The 20,600-nt window shown below is 45.8% G+C and overlaps 7 protein-coding genes across 7 annotated transcripts; 3 read left to right on the top strand and 4 right to left on the bottom strand.

Moving 5' to 3' along the window:
• Positions 1-37: 37 nt before the first annotated feature.
• On the bottom strand, positions 38-775 carry VFPPC_06924 (NlpC/P60-like cell-wall peptidase; the record flags this gene model as incomplete). Its single annotated transcript, XM_018285872.1, has 1 exon — positions 38-775. The coding sequence occupies one exon, from the start codon at positions 773-775 to the stop codon at positions 38-40; it is 738 nt and encodes a 245-aa protein (XP_018140157.1).
• Positions 776-1,896: 1,121 nt separating this feature from the next.
• On the bottom strand, positions 1,897-2,388 carry VFPPC_06923 (hypothetical protein; the record flags this gene model as incomplete). Its single annotated transcript, XM_018285871.1, has 1 exon — positions 1,897-2,388. One exon carries the CDS (start codon positions 2,386-2,388, stop codon positions 1,897-1,899), a length of 492 nt encoding a protein of 163 aa, XP_018140158.1.
• A 2,176-nt stretch (positions 2,389-4,564) lies between these two features.
• VFPPC_14130 (hypothetical protein) lies at positions 4,565-4,915 on the top strand (the record flags this gene model as incomplete). The annotated part of the gene is made up of 1 exon (XM_018291900.1): positions 4,565-4,915. One exon carries the CDS (start codon positions 4,565-4,567, stop codon positions 4,913-4,915), a length of 351 nt encoding a protein of 116 aa, XP_018140159.1.
• A 271-nt stretch (positions 4,916-5,186) lies between these two features.
• VFPPC_18070 (hypothetical protein) lies at positions 5,187-6,098 on the bottom strand (the record flags this gene model as incomplete). Its single annotated transcript, XM_022429729.1, has 3 exons — positions 5,187-5,587; positions 5,641-6,005; positions 6,070-6,098. 3 exons carry the CDS (start codon positions 6,096-6,098, stop codon positions 5,187-5,189), a joined length of 795 nt encoding a protein of 264 aa, XP_022285141.1.
• Positions 6,099-6,770: 672 nt separating this feature from the next.
• On the bottom strand, positions 6,771-8,507 carry VFPPC_06922 (sugar transporter; the record flags this gene model as incomplete). Its single annotated transcript, XM_018285870.1, has 4 exons — positions 6,771-7,014; positions 7,071-7,910; positions 7,960-8,201; positions 8,259-8,507. 4 exons carry the CDS (start codon positions 8,505-8,507, stop codon positions 6,771-6,773), a joined length of 1,575 nt encoding a protein of 524 aa, XP_018140160.1.
• Positions 8,508-9,562: 1,055 nt separating this feature from the next.
• On the top strand, positions 9,563-10,837 carry VFPPC_06921 (alpha-ketoglutarate-dependent sulfonate dioxygenase; the record flags this gene model as incomplete). The annotated part of the gene is made up of 6 exons (XM_018285869.1): positions 9,563-9,808; positions 9,867-9,941; positions 10,003-10,061; positions 10,114-10,324; positions 10,381-10,452; positions 10,502-10,837. 6 exons carry the CDS (start codon positions 9,563-9,565, stop codon positions 10,835-10,837), a joined length of 999 nt encoding a protein of 332 aa, XP_018140161.1.
• A 6,243-nt stretch (positions 10,838-17,080) lies between these two features.
• On the top strand, positions 17,081-19,561 carry VFPPC_18069 (restless-like transposase; the record flags this gene model as incomplete). The annotated part of the gene is made up of 1 exon (XM_022429728.1): positions 17,081-19,561. The coding sequence occupies one exon, from the start codon at positions 17,081-17,083 to the stop codon at positions 19,559-19,561; it is 2,481 nt and encodes an 826-aa protein (XP_022285140.1).
• Between the last annotated feature and the right edge of the window lie 1,039 nt (positions 19,562-20,600).

Genomic DNA, 20,600 nt, shown 5'->3' with positions numbered 1-20,600 from the left:
CTATAGTACATGATTAAGAAAAGATCATCGGATATTCCTACTCGACACGAATGTATCTATAAGGCTTAGCGGTGTAAGGACCATCAGTCCATCCAACCGGTCGCTTGTAAGCAACACAGCCAGCACCTCCCCTACACTCAAGGGTGTTGTATGAGTTGTGCGAAGGATCGGCCCACGAGTGGAAAAGGGTGACATGGCCAGCAGCACCACCAGTGCCAGGTCCAAGAGTACCGACCAAGTCACCAGGCTGAAGCTCAGCCCAAGCAATGGGCTTAGCAATCTCGGGGAGGCTCACGGTGTTGTAACCCGGAGCAGTGGCATGTAACGCCATGGTAACAAAGCCAGAGCAGTCTGTTCTATAGCGAGTGCCCTGTTGATCCGGGTAGGTCGCTTCCATGGAATAAGGGACATGCTTGGAGACCCAATATTGGCCACGGGCGATGATTTCCTGGCGACTGATCTTGCCGTTGATGCCGCTGCCTCCACCACCACCACCAGAGCATTTGCCGGTGACATAGTTGCTTGTGCCGGTCTGCACGTACCAGTCAGCAACATAGCATCCGGCGTCAGTCTTGTCCCAGAGAACATCTCCGTTGATGGATTCCCCTGCTTCTTGGCACTGCAGCTTGACATCTGTGCCTTTGTTGTACGTTCGGACGACTGAGTGGCTGGTTGAGGGACCGGATCGACAGTTGACACCGTCAGCTGTGATGGCGTAGGCGCTGACTGTGGAAACAGCCGCGGCGATGGAGAACGCCAGTGCCGTAAACTTCATTGTGGACTGATAGCGCGTTCGGTAATGTAGCAGAGAAGATCTGTGATTGTGGAAAAGGCAATAAACTCGATGGTATTTTGTTCAAACTTTGTGATGACGATGGTATTTCAGCTTTGAAAACTTGGGTTTTCTAGACTTCTTTATACTTTGCGACTGATACACAAAGTGAGGATCGTCACGATCCTGCACTCTTACAGACTCTCCTAATCAAGCGACGGTTTTCAGCTTACACCGCAATCCCTGCATCAACTCCAAAAATAGCAACACCTCGCCACCAAATCTGGCAGAGAGCCCTGTCTGAGATCCGCCCAAATCGTAAGACGGGTGAATTCTTGGCACGCTGACTCCCGAAAGCTTAGCTCAATTAGGTGCATTTGTACGCTCGCCAATCTATGATGCAGAAACGAACCACGCGGTAATTATGTCGCATGGGGTTAGCTACTTAAACAAGCGGATACACGGCATGTTTTGAATAGGTTGGTGTAAATTTAGACCTTTTGCAGCAGATTCTGGCTGAAAAGGGTGCCGATTCTGCCTCGGTGGGAGGGATGTCCATATGGCTGACTGCTTTGTCAAAGGGCTAGAACGTTTTGCTGAGCACGGGGTATCGCTTGATATTAGGGTAGTATCCGGTCTCTCGTATCGCAATGTTTGCTTCTTTTCGTTTACGTTGAAGCGGCCGTCACGCAGGCTCCGACGAGAATAGATACCTCCGGTTTTTTGTGCTTGGCTAACGAAACCTAGTGCTGGCCCGCATCATGCCCCTAAGCCGTACCAATATTTAAAAATAGGAACCTTTACGTTGGGGATTGCCGGCTTAGCTATACGCTCGCGAACTTACAGGACCAACCTTTGTGTCGCTGGCAGCGGTTTCTTTCTCGTGGAAGGTTGGCTTTTTGTTAGTGGAATCACCAGTTGCGGACGAAGATAATTAATAGATATATATGAGCGAAAACTAATTTTATTTGGCTTGATCAAAGTCTCTATATGCATGATGTCTAATGTCTATATTTGTATATGCGCGTATGAAAAACGAAGCAGCATCCTCCCATGTATGTCTTGTTTTCTTGCCTTTAGAAACAAACGCCTGGCTCAATGCAGTCTCCCTTCAACACCAACAATTACTTGGGGCACTGATCAACAGTGTCGGCACAAGTGTAAAGCTTGTTAGGGCAGCAGACCTTACCAACGGGGCAGAAGAAAGAATCACCACACTTGGGGCCAAATGTGGCGGCCGCAGCAGCGGGAGTGGTTGTCGTGATGGTGGTCATTGTTGTAGCCGGGTTAAGAGGAGGGCATGTAGGGCCATCATAGCATCCTCGTTCCTCAACGCCATTGTAGATGACGGCACAGCAAAGCTGGTTAGGCTTGCAAAAGATGGAGTCGCCACACTCGACGCCCTGTTGACGGCGCTGAAGTGGCTTCGGCTGGCTGGGGCATGAAGCAAAGCATCCGAGTTCCTCTACTCCGTTGACATTGACAGCGCAGCACTTGGGTTTGTCGCTTGGGCAAACTTGGTCGCCGCACTTGTTGGGGTACTGCTGAGGAACGGCAGTGACAAGAGTGGTGAAGGCGAAGGCGGCGATGGTGAGCTGGAAGACGTTGGACATCATTTTGAAAGTTGTTTGTGTATAGATGGAGAGAATAAAAGTTGTGAGGTGAAGAGTTTGAAGTATTGAAGTTGTAGATGATGTTGAATTGACTGTTTGGATGTGAATGTTGTCTGTATTCTGTCTCTTTCGAAGCAGAACTTGAGTGTTATTTATAATTGAATCGTAGATTCTATCCTCTTGATGCTTTGCGTATTCTATGTCATACCAAGCTATGATGTTGTGGTCGCCTTCACAGGGTGCATCTTCAGACAGACGTCACAACGTGCGCCTGTGATGATGGCCTCGCTGTCGCCGAAGTCACTGTTTCAGCGTCTGGTTGTAATATCTCTCTGTACTCCTAGCGGTGCTTTCTCTATCGGTATTTCTGCAGCCGAAAAGGCTTCATACTCTGCACTGCCCACAGAACCTCGAGCTCGGAACTCTGACGCCATCATGCACAATGATAGGATGTTACGGCTGTCGGGATGGATCTTGACAGCGCCACTCTGGTGCCATTGAAAAGCCATTGGCCCCATCCATTATGAGGGCGTTTGCTTTCAATAGCTGATACACCAAAGGAGAGCTCATTAGAATGACGTCTGTGGACTAGCTGAAGCATGGCAAAGCACAAGTTGTACCTACAACAGCGTAGTTTTGAATGGATGCGAGAAACTCGATCAGTTTCCTGGAGGTCTTACAAGAGCAGAGATGCTGAATCAAATACTCTGGCTCTCAATCACCTTGTCCTGAAGCCCGAATAACTCACATGCCCAGAATAACTTGCACTCTGCAACGGACCGATTACACAAAGGCATTTTATTATTAGCAATGACATCGCCACCACTCTGGAGACTTGAACATTCAAGGCAGCTTTACGGCCCGTCAAAATGCCGTTGCACCTCTGGGGATGGTATTTGCGCCACGGCTTGGGGAAGCTCGTTGGGCTTATAGCCACAGTTTGTCTGGTGTGGTGCCTCTCAAGCCATCGGTCCTACCGCCAATAATCCCATTGACCCCAGATTCCCCAACTGTCGCAGAGTGAAGGAAGAATCGTCTGGTCTGCAGTTCATAACAATGACGTATGGGTTGCAACGTAGCACAGTACCAGTCTCACAGAGCTGAAAGGAACTCACACACATCTCAAACTTGGAGTTGGAGTAGTGAGGCTTAGCAGTTCAGTATTCGGCCCATTTCCAACCGGCCAATACTGGATCAGCTCCAACTATAGAGTTGCAAAGTCTGACATAATCGGCATCAACTATCCCGTAGGTCGGCTCAGCCGAATTTGTCTGAAACTTCCAAGTTGGGCACTCCCTGCAACAAGTGATGATCTCCCGTGGGAGCTAATTCCCATGGATGTTCTATTGGTTAGTGTCCTGACTACTCCTGGTGATCCCTGGCGCAGCTGCTGTACCTGCATCCTCTGAGTTTAGCACCTTGCCGTTTTACAGCAACAACACGAGCTGGTGCCTAACATAAACAGTCAAAGCCTAAAAGCACTTGCGCTTATAGTGTGTAGCAAGACGAATTACCAACTTGCCCCCCTCTAAATACATATCGTGCCCTGGCAGTCGGTAGCTTTGCCCTGGTGCTGCCCAGATAGTTCAGAGATGGCCACAGAGATATCTTCAAGCCAGACATAAGAGCTAATCTAATGTGACTCAATTTAGGTGCTGTAGAGGATCTTAGTCGTGCACAGCTCATTGATGCCTCGAAATTCGTGGCACCAGACCGACTACCAAAACTAGGTTGGCATCAAGAAACGCCAGAGCGCCACTGCAACGACAAAGCCATCGGTGCATACTCAACCGAGCAAGCCACCTATTTGCCATGTGTGAGCAATTACTACTTCGGTGAAGCCGCAAACGCCATGACGGCAGTGGTTACAGCTTCTCGTTGGCATTTTGGCCAAATCCTGCCTGCTCTGTGCTATCACGCTTCATCGTTGTATAAACATGTAGTCTTCCAATGTGTGTCGATTTTATATAAATATATCCTCCATTCCTCCTCTAAACGAATCATCCAGACACTCAGCATCACAACAATTCAAGATACAACAACTTCTCTTCATTCCAACTTCAACATCTTTGCAGAAGCAATCATATAAACAACCATCACATATCCTTCAGTATCTAGACTTCATCAAAAGTCACAACCTCTCTATTTCACAGACCAAATACCAGCATCAACATCCAAAATGTCCAACTTCTCCATCAAGTCAGCCATCGTCGCCATGTCCCTGGCTCTCACTGCTACCGCCAGCCCCCAGTGCGCTACTGATGCGGACTGCCTTTCTGGCTACATCTGCGGACCGAATGACACTGCTGGTTCCAGCGACACATCCAACGTCTGTGTTCAGTTGAAGTCTTGCAGCGACACTCCCGACCCTCAGTTCCCTCAATACGGACCCAAGTGCGGCGACAGCGTCTTCTGCAACCCAGGCGGCTTCTGCGGTGGCGGCTACGTCGACATCGACGGCCAGAGAGAAGGAGCTCTCGCTTGCGTTGATCATGCAACTGGACTTAAATGCGCTGCACCTGCTATCTAGATGTTTCTGGGGAGATATCACTTGTCTTGGTTGTATAGACTGCGAGGCGTTATGGTCAAGTCGACATACTGAGCGCTGAAGGACGTTCTGGCTTTTATTCGGCGTTTGGCAAAGGAGTTTGGCTAGATTAGAGGTGTTCAAGTTTTGATTACTCTGCATTTACATATCAGATCCATTCATTAGAAGTCAATAGACCAGGTACCTGTCAAACTTTGCTTTGTTTCCTTAGTGGTTCGAACACCCTTGCGCATTTCAGCAAATTCCGATGTCTCTATTTGGCCTCATCATCAATCAAGATTGTGACCTTTTCGTTGTAAAACGACAGCAACCCAGTAATTCCAAAACTCTCTTGTGTAGGGTGGTTGTAATACCACACTACATTCTCATATGTCTGTCCATCTACTACCACATGATAATACTCTGCAACACCCTTATATGGGCAAATGGTTGTCAAGTCACTCTTCCGGAGTACACTCTGGTCAACGGCCCCGAGTGACAGATAGTACCTCACCGGGAGACCCGTTTCATGGAGGTGAACCGACGATGCAGCCTTCGCGACTGTCTTGCCACCAACTTTCACTTGAATGGGCCGAGAAGATGGAAGAAGCTCAAGGCGCTTGAACGGGTCTTTCGGGTGGGCAAAGATGGGTACGTCTTCCTCGAGCCACTGGTCTGCGAGCTGGGTAAGTATTTGGCGGGAAGATACTGTCCGGCATTTCACTTACCCATAGACCCAAATTCTAGTCTCACCAAACCCGCCAGTGGCCCTAAAGCTTTGTCATCAACAAAACGGAGCACTCGATCTGTCTTTCGCTCCTCAACACCCTCCGTCGCAGGGACTGTTAACTGAACAATCGCAGCGGCTTGTGCAATAGTTTCGCTTTTGATCCACTCTATGTCGGTGAAGGTGCTATTTTTAAGTTCCTTCCAGGGAATGTATATCTGCGGGAAACCAGGGTGCTCCCAGATGTACTGAGCTTCGGTTGTGTCGACTATTACACTGTGATTCAGAATCACACGTATACGTCGGGATGGTGTAAATGTTTTATGAGGCCCATTTTGGAGCAACACGCGAGCCAAGTCGGCAAGGCTGGAATTGTTTGCCATAGTTAGATGTCTGGCTGTGATTTGTTTCCCTGTTGGATTGAACTCACCTTGATCCGAAGGCTCCAGGTCTAGACATTGTGTTAACCGGTTCGAAGCTGCTCGTGAAATGCTGTTGCAGTGAGAAAGAGGGTCACTCTATTGCAGTCGATACAACACATACGTTGCTCGAATAATTATTTCACGTTGATGGGTTTGCCTGCCGGATAGTATTATACTATTCTGGGTTCCGAACTACCCGAGCTCTTTGGGCATGCAGTCTTCCGTGGAAACAAAGTGCTCTTGAGCACGCCGTTGTCATACAATTCGTGTAACCAATGACGTGCTGCGCCATTTGCAGTTGTTTTGTCAGCATCGCAGCCAAAGGAGCGCTAGCAATGCCAATATCAGTATTTACGACTCATCACAATATCAGATTCCAAATCCATGAGGGGTAATTCCTAGCACGGATTGCCACTTTTGGCAGCGTGGATGGCAGGTTCATAAGTCTTGAGATTGCAACAGGGCAGCACAGCTGTAGCCGATACAGCAGTAGGCTATTTCCAATAATATTATTGTCAACTTGTGAAAAAGCTAGACGAGTGGTTGAATTTGATGCCTCGTTCAGTACATGTGGCTAAAACATTGAACGAATAAACTGCACCAATGCTTTCCAGGCTCAGCGATTATCATTGACCAAATTCTACATATTTACTTTGCCATTCGTTGGTAGTGTTGCATGCCATTACGTCATGGAACTAGCTAAGTACTGCTACTGACTTCGTTTCCCTCTGGACTCAAATGGCAACAGTATGCTGAGAACAACCAGCAAGCCGAAAAGGGCTGCACATACAAACAAAGGAGCCGTAGTTTCAACATTCGCATAGCTACCGATAAGAACACCCAAAATTCCACCAATTCTGTTGACAACGACACACAGCCCATAGCCTGTTGCACGATGGGCCGACGGTAGAATCTCAGGGGTATACGCATAGATAGTTCCGTAGTAGATATTGCTGAGCAAAAAGCATATTAGTAATGGTAATCCAAAAGAAGAAACCAAGCTACTTACGATGCAGCCGAAATAGCGGATGATACTCCAACGTTTTGCGCCTCAGTTTTGATCTGCGTATATCCAAACTGAAACAACATCGTGATAAATGCCCCGATTGCCAACGTACCACGACGGCCAAATAGCTTAGTCTCAACCAGTAACGCAGCAATGATAGGACCCAAAAGTCCAGCAACATGGTTTATCGCATAATCTCTCCAGGTAGTATAATTCGTGCCGCCTCCAACTTTTGCTCCCCGAGACTTGAGGTAGAAAGGCAGAAAGACGCTGAACAATGGAGATACCATGCCAATAACGAACCAGTTGGCAAGAATGAGAGTGGTCGACCAAGCCAGCTTCTTGGTTTGGAATAAGCCTTTGAAATGCATTTTCAGTCGCAGGGAAGACCAAACTGATTTCTCAGTATGGAGTACCACGCCCTCCGCTTGCAGTTGCTCGAGTGTGAGACTATGAGGTCGTTGTGCCCCGATGGAGATGTTATTCAGGGTGCGAATGACTTCCTCGTCGCGGTTTTGGGCTATCAGCCATCTTGGCGTTTGTACCATCTTGACCAAAGCCAGTCGGGCCAATGCCAAAACTAAGACCAGGGCACCGCACGTGAAATGCAGATATCGCCATCCCATATTATCTGAGTTGTAGCATGTAGCTGGTGTGGCATCGGGCGCACAACTGAAATTGCTCATGAACCCCCAGGCTAGGAAACCGGTAATCATGTAGCCAACTGCCCACCATACAGCCATGAATGTGACCAGCCAGGCATGGCTAGTCGGGAGGAACTCTAGGAAGTTGGTAGCATCTAGAATGTAGTTCCCGCCTGCACCTGCAGAGTAAATGGCAACACTATTTCGAATGTTAGTCTAGAGCTTGCGGGACGAGATGATAAACTTACAGAGCTGCAAAGGAGATATAGTTTGGCATGCCACCAGCAATGATAACAAATACCGCGCAGGAGAACAGGCTGGTATTGAAAGCCAACTTTCTTCCGATGATGTCGGCGGAGAAGCCCCATAGACCAGCGCCGACAAGTAATCCGATTTGCGAGGCCATTGGGATGCCTGAAATGTGACGGCTTGGTCGTCCAAACTGTTGCTGTACAGCTGGGTTTGCAATCGACTGGCATACAACCAACAACTATAGGATGTCAGCGTTTGTTCCGTAGATACAACAACAAGTTTTAGAGGTACATACTGAGTCCACTGCGTATCCAAAGCCATTGAGCCAGAATAGCTTCCATTGGAAGTTGGTCATTCCGATCTCATCAATTGCCGCATTCACCAGCGCCATCTTTCTAGATAGCACGGGGTCAATTGCCTTCACGTCGAAGACATCGCTGGTGGTGCTGAGAGATTCATGATCCGATTTATTCGCCACTTCATCATCCCCGGATACAATGGCTTCATCTTTCTTGGTCTCGGCGGTAGTCAATTTGGAAGTCATGTTGAAGATATTTCCAAGTGACTCAAAGTAAAACTCAAAATTGTTATGCGAAGTCTCTTGGCCTGCCACGCCGAGTACACAGTCTGGTATTTATGTCTAAACTTTTGTTTCAAGCTGTAAAACACCAAATTTCGTGGTTTATCTTGCTGGTTTCACAACCCCACCATACTTTGCATCGTCACACCACAATACCTTGTCACAGTTGTGAGCCAAGGATAACACAAAACTAGTCAATCAATATTCAGCACGTCTCTTATCTCTAAATGGTATCATCCCCTAATGTGCTATCATCAATCTATAGTCCATTTCTCCGCCGGCTAAACTATGCTGTGTTTATGCACGCTAAGCAGTGAAGTGATTCAGGGTCCTGATGACGCTACTACCCCCCTTACGCTGCACGTGATACTTTCCATTCAACTACCAAGCCATCATGTTAAAAAAGTGGCAAACGGATTGGTGGAATCAATTTAGATGTCTGGATTCAGCTTCTACCGTCCTCACCAGGTGGTAGGTTGCGTAAAGTGTGATCTCGGTTCGCACGGGGCCAATGAAACAGGTCACGAAAACTGCCGACATGTATCAAATATGTTAAATCGAATTTGGCATCTTCTAGAGAAACTCTTCTCTAATATGATGATTGGTCAATCTGTAACGGCTTTGCTAGGGCCGTGGAGGTGAGATGTACCACAAGTGTTGACACCACGCCCTTCCCAAGATCAGTTTTCTCTAGCAACAGTCGGCCATGATTAGAAATGCACAACAATTAAATAGCTTCAACGATACTGCTAACTCACTGTGGCGCTGTGTCGTGATGTCCCACATGCATGACGAGCAAGGATGGTAACCCTTTCGTGCAGAGATACCGGTGTTAGTCGCAAGTGCCTCAAATGCTATTTGCAGATGACAACTCGTTGGGTCCATGTATCCTTCCAGCATAGTTAAATAAGCTCACCACCGCGCATGTAACGCTTTGCTGGAACTAAGAGCAAACGGCATCGTAGATTTGCAACCTTCATCTTACCATACCTAACTAAACAAGTTATCCGTCGACTAAAATGGCGGCCGTTGCAAGTGTCATCTCTCCAGCAGTTTTGGCGTATCTCCCGCCAGACCCTCCTCTGGAAGAAGTGACTCCCGCCCGCGATCGTGCATTTTTCGCAGATCCAACAAAGGCATCGCTGCTCAAGGAGGTGACGGGAGTGGAAGATATCACTCCATATATCGGTACTGAATTAAAGGGCGTTCAGTTGTCGAAACTGAACGACGCCCAAAAGGATGAATTGGCGCTTCTTGTGGCTGAGGTACTTAGATTCTGCATCAGATATTGCAACTCATATCACCCGACACTGACGACATTAGCGAGGCGTGGTTTTCTTCCGCGATCAAGATATAACTCTTGACCAACAGCATGAGCTGGCGTCATACTATGGTGTGGTGAGTTTCTCGATTCAGTTGCTTTCATTGAGGTATCCCATTTTCTGACTCGTCCGACCAGCAAGATAGAGATCCAAATCAGCAGGATCCGAAACATGTTACCATCATTGGCCGGGGCGGGTAAGTATCCCTTTGACAAACAATAGAGACAAAGGTTTCTGACAACTTCTAGGAATATCCGAGCACATGGGAACTTTGCATCAGAATGGCACGGCGATCACTCTTATGAGTTGAATCCTCCCTCATATACCTTACTGCGCCTTGTCAAGACTCCGCCAACTGGCGGTGATACATTATTCACCAGTCAAACCGCACTCTTTGATAAATTGAGTCCAGCATTTCAGAAAGCTCTCGAGGGCTTGAATGCGGTGCACTCGTCCGATGTATGTATCGCAGAGCGATGTCCCTACCCCAATACGAATGCTTACTGGACGAACAGAGGAGTTATCTCGCATCTATCAACGGCGGTGGCACACCACACAGAGCGCCAATTGCAACGGTCCATCCTCTAGTAGGGCTCAGATTCCTTGAAATGCCAGCTTAATCTAACCAAGTCATAGGTCAGAACGCACCCAGTGACTCGGCTCAAGTCCTTGTTTTATAACCCCAATTTCATCGAACGCATTGATGGTTTAAATGCCAAGGAATCTCAATATCTCCTTGCATTCCTTCGGGAGCATCTCTTGAGCGCTGATGATCTCACAGCTCGCTGGAAGTGGACGCCCGGCGCAGTCGCATTTTGGGATAACAGAGTTGTGGTTCATAAGGCTGTTCCAGGTGGATATGATACGGGCCTAAGAGAAGGCAAACGAACGGCAGTGTATGGGGAGAGACCATTCTTTGACCCGGAGAATAGCGAGACATTGTCTGAAAGAAATGACAGGCTTGAGTCTTAGGAGATGCTAGGCTGGGGTCCTAGACATTGCTCTAAATAATGCGATGGAGAGGTAGTGGTAGTACAAACCCGCGTTTTGAACCACAAAAATGGTATCTAGGTATTTCGTTTGTCTGTTCCGTGCGTAGAGCCATCGATAAATGGCTTCATGTCTTACCTTGCCGACCAAGAAATCGCTGCTACTCATGTGCGTAATCAATGAGTTGCTTCCCCGGACTTAAGGCAAAGCATATTTGGAAATTTATATAAATAGCTCATAGCGTTCAAATTCAAATCATCTCCCTCGTTAATTAATGAAGTTCCGTCGTCATTACACCCTAAACAGAAAAACATTAGGCAAATATCTTCCTGTTTGGCTCGTATGACCATCGCATTCAACACATTGTGATCCTTGCAAGCAGCGTTTGGATGAGCACAACACGGTCGTTACCGTCGTTATAACCCAGTTCAACACCAAAGCAAATACATACGACCATAGCCACCAGTCAAATCTGGATCCCGTCTGATCTCCGAGCGATAATCTGGTGAGCGCTGGATTAGTAGTTGGGTCGGTGACGACCAGCGAATACCCGGTGTTGTATGTTGTTATTTTTTTTACTTTTTGCCACGATAAATTGCGGTTACCATGTCCATCGTTGGTGTTGGGCTCGGGGCTGCTGGGCGGTCCGCACTGTCATCCTCGCACGAAACCAAGTTGAGAAATGGATCCCAAGTGTTGCGATGGCTGAATACGGTCATTGCTCAATGACTCGGTATCTTATCGGGAGGCTTCAATTGTTTCTGAACTAGTAAGGTGGGCAATTGTGCCCCGACGGAGTTTTAGACTAGTTCTCTTTATGACGCACGCCGTTGCGGAGTTTTCCTTTTGATGCCCTCAGCCAAGAGCCGGTCAACCGGCTAGCTAACCCTATATCACGGGCGGTGATGGCGGGAATGTTGTCCCGGCACGAATGTCAACAAGCACGCAAGGAGCATATGACCTCGGTATGAAAGAACTCATATTGCCAATTGATGGACAAGGACACCTTGCATCGACGACATGCTAAGGAGCTGCTGAAGGTGGTCTGTCAGCTGTTGCGAATCTCATTTTTATCAATTGTGTTAGCGCCTATTCCAGTGATCACATTATCTTCGTCCACTTGCCACATAGGTACATGCTCCAGCCCAGTTCAGTTGTAACACGGCCACCAACACATGCCGAGGCCCATTGGTGGGTCTACAACTATTTGGAAGATTGATATTGCCTGGTGGTCTCTTGGACAAGGTTGACGGACAGTTTTTGAATGATTTCCGCTTTATTCCCGCTGTCTCATTTTCTTCAGAGAAGGGATATGCTGATGCCGTAACCTGCCCGAGTCATGAGTGCCAGCAACTCGGAGACTGAATATTCTTTAAAGGTTGGTTAACCTTTGGTAGTTTTCGTCATGAATGCTGTTAAAGAAGAGGTTGATAGACAATTTTGAACAAATATTCGTCGCTTGTGCATTGAAGCATGTGTATTACAAGGCTAACTTCAAATTCACTTTTGCTTGGGTCATGGCGCCTCGATAACCCAGTGTTTCCGGGAACTTTTATTATCCCGATAGTTGTTTACGAAACTCCGCCACAAGATGGGATTGGGCGACTACTAGTTCTTGAAAGCCGCTCCGTCGGGAACTCAAGTTTTTTGAAAAGGAAGCATCTCTCAATATGGTTGCGGAATGACAAACTATTAGTGGACACAAAACACCGATCCTGGGAAACTCAATTCCCACTCGACTGAGAGCCGTAGCTACAAGAGAACGGCGAAAACTGGTGTTATGTAGGAATGCTTGGAGCAATGCCATATGTGAGGTACTAAAAGATCTAAAAGAGATTCCTCCTGATCTTGTGATATAGTCTTTCTTTTGAGACACATCTTTCTTTCCTTGGTCATATATCTGTACTTGAGCCAGCTGATGATAGCAAACTTGGTCACCGAGGCAAAGCAGTGACGCTTATAGCATCGAAATGCCCAACACGACAGTCACGAAAAAGCTACCTCTTGGTGCGAGACTAGACATTCTCCCAGCTGTTATAGCCCTCGTCGGGAACTTGGACTTTTTATCAACGATACAGACCGTTATGTCCGCTAACTTTATAGAATTATATATGTCGCAAACTGGGGCTTAAGATAGCTAACTAAACGGCATAGGGAGATAACTAACGGCACTTAGAAGCAAAAAAATATAAGCAGGTATAAACCTAATTATTATAGCCCTATAAAAGAGATCCCCACCTCAGTTTTATAATAAGTGCTATTAAAGTCTATCGTTGTAATACATCTACGCTAATTAAAGTGGATAATTCCACTTCTAATCTAAGTGCACTGTTATGCTCCTCCTAAATCTAAATAACAGCCTAATAGAGCTCTTCCCACTATACCGGTCCATTAGGCAGCCCATTCTAGGTAATAAGTAATGCTCTACTATATTACTGGGTTAAAGTTTATAGAACCTTACTGTATATAGATAAGGAAACTTTAACGTCTATTTTTAGGCAGTATAGCTAAAAAAGCAAAAGAATATAAGTTAGCACTAAGTTAAATATTATTGCACGTTTTTAAGAATTTAATAGCATCTAACCTTAGTCTAAAACTTAAGTTAGGAAATGCTAGATTTTATATATAGCTTAGATCTATATAGTATAGTTTATCTATTATATTAGAATAGATAAAGATAATATTATTAGTATAATTAAACTAATATCCTTAATAAGTGTTCTTGAAGAGGCTAAACTTAAACCCTCTAATCTTGTCGCTAGCTTGTTAAGACTCCCAATAGATATGCTGCAGATTGGGAGGCTTATATTGTGTAGGCGGAATTACACACACTTAGGAGCCTAACAAGAGGGCTAGGAAAAAGGGGACTTAGTGTTTTTATTTAATCTTATAGCTAGCTTACAGATAAAAGAGAGGTTTCCCTCTCTCCCCTTTAGCTAAAGGATTTAATTAATAGACTTAACCGCAATTTTTTTTTTAACTAGAGCTATTTACTTAGTGTATTTAATGCTTATTTACTAAATCTCTTATTAACTAAAAGTACCTTTCTTTACTATAGGCTATACCTTCTAAAGATATACTACTAAATAATATTACTAAGGTTTTCTAGAAAGACTAAAGCAATTAAGAATTAAATATTATTTAATCTAGAGAATTAAAAGGATTTTAACTACTTAAACTAAAGAGAAGTAATTTAATTTAGACTAAATTGCTAATAAGCTACATGTAAGTGCGGTATTTCTTAGGGTACTCAAAGCTCTTAGGTGTGTTTGTTTTAGGCTAATAAAATATTAACTTCTAAGCTTTACAAGCGAAGGTTTAAGATTTAGCTGCTAAAACAATAGGTTTAGCAGCTAGATAACTAGGTTTAGTGGTAATGTGCTAGTTATATTGTGGCAAAATAGTTCTATATAAGGCTTAAAAAAGCAAACTGTTAAAGCTGCTATTGTCTATATCTGTTATGGTCTAGCTCGATTGGGCTATCGCAGGTGCTAGCTGCAGACATACCGGTTGTCCGGGCCCTTCTGCCAATTAACCACTGCGGCAAAAGAGTACGAATTGAACAAGTCCCTTGTGACTGCTTAATCTAGCACTATACAGGCTCCCCCAGTTGCGCACACAATACTGAAGACTGGGCTTTAAGCCCAGTCCTTTACAATATCTTTATTTGCAATTCTGCTGGTAGTGTTATGGATTTAAGCGTAACGCTTAGATCTTAAGGGGAGAGAGAGATAAGTACACTAGAAGGGCTACCTAAGGATCCACTATAGGTTTCCACTAGAGCTTAGCTAGACTCTATAAGGGCTCTCTTTAGAGCTAGGCTAACCTCTTTCCCCTTTCTCTCTTCTCTCTATAAGAAAAGTTACTATTAGTAACGCTAGCTTGCAGAAGCCGCTAGGCTAGCCCGTTACAGGTAGCCTTATAAAGTACCAAAACCCCTGCTTTATTTCAACTATTTATAAAAGCTTGCTATCTATCCCACATAAATTATTATCAATATTAGCGTCTAAGTAAGAGAGAGTATAGGTATTACACGTCCTAAGCGCGTTACCTCTTTAGCTACTCTATCTAAGGCTATTTCTGTCTTTTAACTTTTTTATGTTATCTTTAATTTCCTAAATATCCCTTTTAACTTCTTGCTAGAAGTCTTAGATAGCTGTGGTTAGTTTTACGATTGCTTCTGTAATAGACTGTAAAGGTCTGGGCTTAAAGCCCAGTCTTCAGTATTGTGTTCGCAACTAAGGGAGCCTGTATAGTGCTAGATTGAGCAGTCACAAGGGACTTGTTCAATTCGTACTCTTTTGCCGCAATAGCTAAAGGGCCCAGACAACCGGTATGTCTGCAGCTAGCACCTGCGATAGCCCAATCGAGCTAGACCATAACATAGACATAGATATACACTATATAAAAGCATCTACTTGCTAAATAGAAGAACCTATAATAGCCTTAATAATATCTTAAAATAGTTACTATTAGTTTAATAGCGCCTACTAGATATATATAACTCTTGTGATCTTTCTAGATATACTTCCACAATAAAAGCAGGGGAAGCGCAAGAGAGAAGCTTTTTAGCGAGCTAAAGTAAATACTAACTAATAGCTATAGCTACTTCTAGGTTATAATATAATGCTAGATAATAGAAATTCTTAATTAGATGCTTTACAATAAATAAAACTAATACTATTAGGAGTCCCACTATTAAGCCTAATAGTTAGCTAAATAATAAAACAATAAACACACATAACTAACCAATAAACTAATAGCTATTCTATGTTAGGCGCCAGGAACGTGCTCTATGCTTAAGTGAATCCAAGGAAAAGTTAGAAGCTTATTAGATAATATCTTGATGCTATTTTGCTTAACTGCGGCGGACTGCCCTGTATAACTAGAGGCAATAAGCGTAGATAAGTTGCCTTTTTGGCAAGCTGCTTAACTAACGCCTAAATTAGGGATCTAATGTGAGCATCACATAAATAAACCAACTCTACTAATTGTCCATAAGCATTTTGTGTTAACTCCTCCGGGTGGGACGCAATGCATTTTGGGGCATGACTGAAACGCGGGGGGCTAATCTGACCGAATCAGAAGAGGCGGGGTTATGTATAAGGAGTGTTACGGAGGATTATTCGTTCTAATACGGTCGTGCTTTTATCTGTTGTTGGTTATGATACCAGGGGGTCTGATGCCAATCATAACAGCGAACGAACCAGTCACACATGAAGGGAAACTACTTGGCGCCCAACAAGCTAGTCTTGGATATAAATAACCACCTAGGAGCGTTTGACCCAAACAATACTTCGAAAACTGCTTGCAACCCCCCAGAATCCCAAGGGGGTAAGGTCATCAATGCACCAGCCAGTGTAGCTTATTCGTTAGCCGAAAAGGTATAACATATATGTCTTAACGCCATCGTTGACTATTGACGCTAGAGTCTCCACCTTAGATTGCAGATGCGGTAGCTTCAGAGACCCAATCAACTACACGACTTACACTGGTTGATCAACTTAGTGTATTACACTCAACTAAATCAACTAAATCAGGACAATCCTGACTAATCAATTAAACTAAATTTGGGCCTCTCGTGTACGTGGATTTAGTTGATTTCAGTGTAACTGTTGATGGTTAAAGGGCTGCACATTTGATCTCGAACTTAGCTTCAGGGTAGGTTCGGCTGCGGGCGAGACGACAAGTCAGCTTCCTCCCCCTATTCTACATCCGTAATTTGTATTCTAACCAAAGTGCCTTAAGGTAGAGCCTCCGCTACTGCGTCGTGCGTCTGTTGATCCTTGGTTGATTGACTTCGGCATCTTTTTACCCATCTTGGAACCGTATTGCCATGTTTTGAATGCCGTGTAGCGGAACGATGGCTGATGCCTAGTTTATTGAAATATCTTCCTGCTAGCTAGCACCTGCTTGATCATCACATAACACCTATTTCTGGCCATCTACAACAAGTATCATCGCTTCTTTTCTGTAAGGGGTCGCCGGTCGGCCCCAGTAAGTTCCGTAAGGGGACACGCGGCTCATTCAGCTAACAAAAAAGAGAGAGCAGACGTTCTCGAGGGGTGGACTCTCTACTATGGTGGTTAACTGGGCAGTCAATGCTCAGGGGCTGGTTGTGAGACCCTCATTTGGTGGCGTTATCAGCATTGCCATCAACCCAGGTGCACGGCAACGAGTTAGTCCGTGACACTTTCACATTATGTCTTTATGTTTACTATGACCATGAGCGCTTCGGAATTCCTAGAATCGTCCCCAATTTCTATCGATGATGTCCCAATTGACTTCGAACTCCCAGTGCCTTCCACGCCTGCTTCTTCTGCCGAGAGCTCATTGACGCCGTTCTCCCCGCCGCCGACGACATTGCCCACTCCTGATAAGTACGATACGCGTCTTTGGGGACATTTTCCGGGTTGGGTATGGTCAGAAAGAAGCAAAGACAACTACTCATGGGCTTGGGAATATGGATACGACATACAACATGACGACGAGCGCAGATGGGTCTGCAAGCCGTGTATTCAGAAGAACGACCCCAGACCTAAGAATTTCGTTGCTATTGGCCTTCAGAATGCGCTGAATCACTTATACAAGGATCACGGAATATCTGCACCAGATAACAAGACAAAGTCCGGCTTGCAAAAGAAAGCCGAGGAGAAGCCAGGGAGCAAGAGGCCAAGATCGATTGTGGATATATGGAAGCTCGACCCTTTAAGACCTCGAGAACAGGCGATTGCCAACTCTATGATACGCGGATTTAATCGAAATCACTTTCAACGTCTCCTGATCGAGTGGATAGTCGACACGAATCAGCCCTTTAGTGTTGTTGAACATGAGAGACTCCGGGATATCTTCGAATACCTTAACCCTGCAGTCAAGATCACGAACGCCAACATCTCTGATACCACAGTTCGCGCGCTCATCAACTCCGAATTTAAAAAGCACAAGGCGCGCGTCATTGAAGCCCTGCGAAAGAGCCCCGGCTTAATACACGTCAGCTTTGACGGATGGAGGGCGCGGAATCGACACTCGTTATACGGTATCGTGTGCTTCTTCAGGGACGAGAATAGCAAGCCCCACAAGGTCGCTCTGGGGGTCCCCGAAGTCCGCAGACATTCGGGGAACAACATTGCAACAGAAGTCCTTTATACCATCGAGGCTTTTGGCATCGAGGAGAATATTGGGTATTTTACCCTTGACAATGCCGAGAACAACGACACAGCACTTGAGGCTATTGGCAAAAAGCTCGGCTTCAATGGCGCTCGAAGGCGAGGCCGCTGCTTCGGCCATATAGTCAATCTGTCTGCGAAGGCACTACTGTTCGGGAAGGATACAGACGCGTTCGAAGAACAACTTTCTGGTGCAGAAGCGCTGTCTGAAGCCGAATACGAACTTTGGCGACAGAAAGGGCCGGTTGGGAAGCTCCATAATTTCGTCGTGGATGTTGATCGATCGGACAGACTGACATACCTGTTGAAAGAACTTCAAGAGTACGACATATCCATGTCGGACGATCCGAAAATACGGTCAAAAAGCCCCGTCTCGGTAGTGCTAGATAACGATACGCGCTGGCTTTCCCAGCTCTATATGATCCGCCGCGCCTTGAGACTTCGAAGGTACTTCGAACTGCTAGTCGCGAAGTTCCGAATCCAATGGGAGGAGGAGAATACATCAAAAAGAACTGGCCAGTTGAAAAAGTCGGCTGTCCGGCCTCGAATCCTTAGAGACGAGAACCAACTTACGGCCAACGATTGGTCTGTACTTCAACACTTCGCGACGATCCTTGGATACTATGAAGATGCAGTCAAGACTCTAGAAGGCGACGGTTTAATCAGGAAACGCAAGAGGGGTTATACTGGTTCATATGGGAACGTTTGGGATGTGATCAATGGGTTTGAATTCCTGCTTGGCAAGCTCGAAAAATATAAGGCGATGGCAAAAGATTTTCCTGACCCCGAACAGTTCAGGATCAGCATAAATATGGCCTGGGAGAAATTAGACAAGTATTACACTATTCTCGACACAACACCGATATATTATACCGCCCTCGCACTCCACCCGGCATACAGATGGGGATGGTTCGAGCAGGCCTGGGTACATAAGCCCGACTGGATCAGATCTGCAAAAAGGATAGTTCAAGAAGTGTGGGACGAGTCCTATCGAGATTTCCATATTGTGGTGGCCTCAAATGACGAGCCTGTTGCAAAACGACAGAAGCAATACTACAATGCCTTCGAAGAGCATTGCGAACAGTCCCGTATCGACTCCATACAGACAGAGCCTCTACTGGACGACGACACGATTGGCGACGAATACGAACGATGGCAATCGAGCCATGAGAGCACCGACAAGACTGTGCGAGATCCGATAGCGTATTGGCATGAGAAGCGCCTGCAATACCCTCGTCTCTCCCGAATGGCCCTCGACTTTGTCACAATACAATCAATGTCTGCAGAATGTGAGAGGATGTTCTCGGCAGCAGGGCAGATGGTTGTTCCCCAACGGTGCAATCTTCAGGCGCAAACAGTTGGGATGTGTCAGGTATTGAGGTCGTGGTTTCGGGCAGGCATTATCAACGACCTAGATCCGTTATTTCTCTCGATCATAGAGGAGAAGAAAGAGCTCGAGGGCATCCATCTTAATGATGATGAGTTCAGAAGACGGGAGCTATCGTGGCTCGCTGCCGCGGCGAAAACAGCTGGCCATTGAAGAGGCGATTCGAGTGCTACAAGAGTGAATGAAGGGAAGGGGACGGGAGCAGCCGAAGGTAGATTCGCACCAGAGGAGCCTCGGGAAGCCCTACTTGTTGTACCAGCCAGCAAAAGTGGACATCACCTCCTTCTAAGAGGGAGGTATTTGTTAGAATATGTCGTCTCTGACACTTTTTAATGCGAGGGGATGGTTAGCGTCACTGTGGCCAACCCTGACACGGGCGCGATGAGATCAACTCAAGAGATAATGCCACTATATTGCACGAAAACCAAGATGAAGAGGAAAGAGGTATGAGCAAGCGCGTGGACGTGTAGACGCGTTAACTTAGTGCCATCATGCGCTGCCCCACTACGCCGCGACTCTGGATGATGCCGCCACAAACCTCCATCCACTGAAGTCAACTACACTTAAATCAACTACATTTGAGGTGTCCGTTGATACACTACATTCAAAGTTTCATTACTAATCTACACTTACTCTAAATTGACAGATGCCGTGTAGTTGATTTAGTTGATTGGGTCTCTGGGTAGCTTGTTACCATTGGCGGAATACTGGGCTATACTGACGCACAGAGGATGAAAGACTCTCAAGATGTCTGTTGGTGTTTAAAGCATCTTTAACATCCCAGTATACTATATGTATATAGAGAGAGTATAGCACATAAACATGCCTTACAGTACAGCACAGTCCCCAGACAGCCATTTCTGGTAACACTGGTGCAAAGTCTACCACCCATATATGCGCGAAAAAAAGAAAATATTAATCAGATGTGGAAGAATAGGCGGGTGTCAATCTGAAGTTGCTTAACCCAGAAAATACAATGTGGTATTGCTTGGGGGAGGGGGCGAGTCTCGTTGCTGGAACTTCAAGATAACTACTTTGCTATGTTTCTCTTTTGTTGCTAGAATTCTCGGCAGAAGGCCCAACCCTAGCCACGTGTAGTTTGCGGCTTCCAACAAGCATACTAGATGCTCTTTAGAAGTATTATACATACAAATACTCTGTAACGCTAGTATTTGTCGCGTGGATGCCTAGA

The sequence above is a fragment of the Pochonia chlamydosporia genome, chromosome 7, assembly GCF_001653235.2.
Source record: "Pochonia chlamydosporia 170 chromosome 7, whole genome shotgun sequence".
In the NCBI taxonomy this organism is placed as follows: domain Eukaryota; kingdom Fungi; phylum Ascomycota; class Sordariomycetes; order Hypocreales; family Clavicipitaceae; genus Pochonia; species Pochonia chlamydosporia.
Note: the sequence above shows the minus strand (reverse complement) of the source record. Positions and strands in the feature narration are given on the sequence as shown.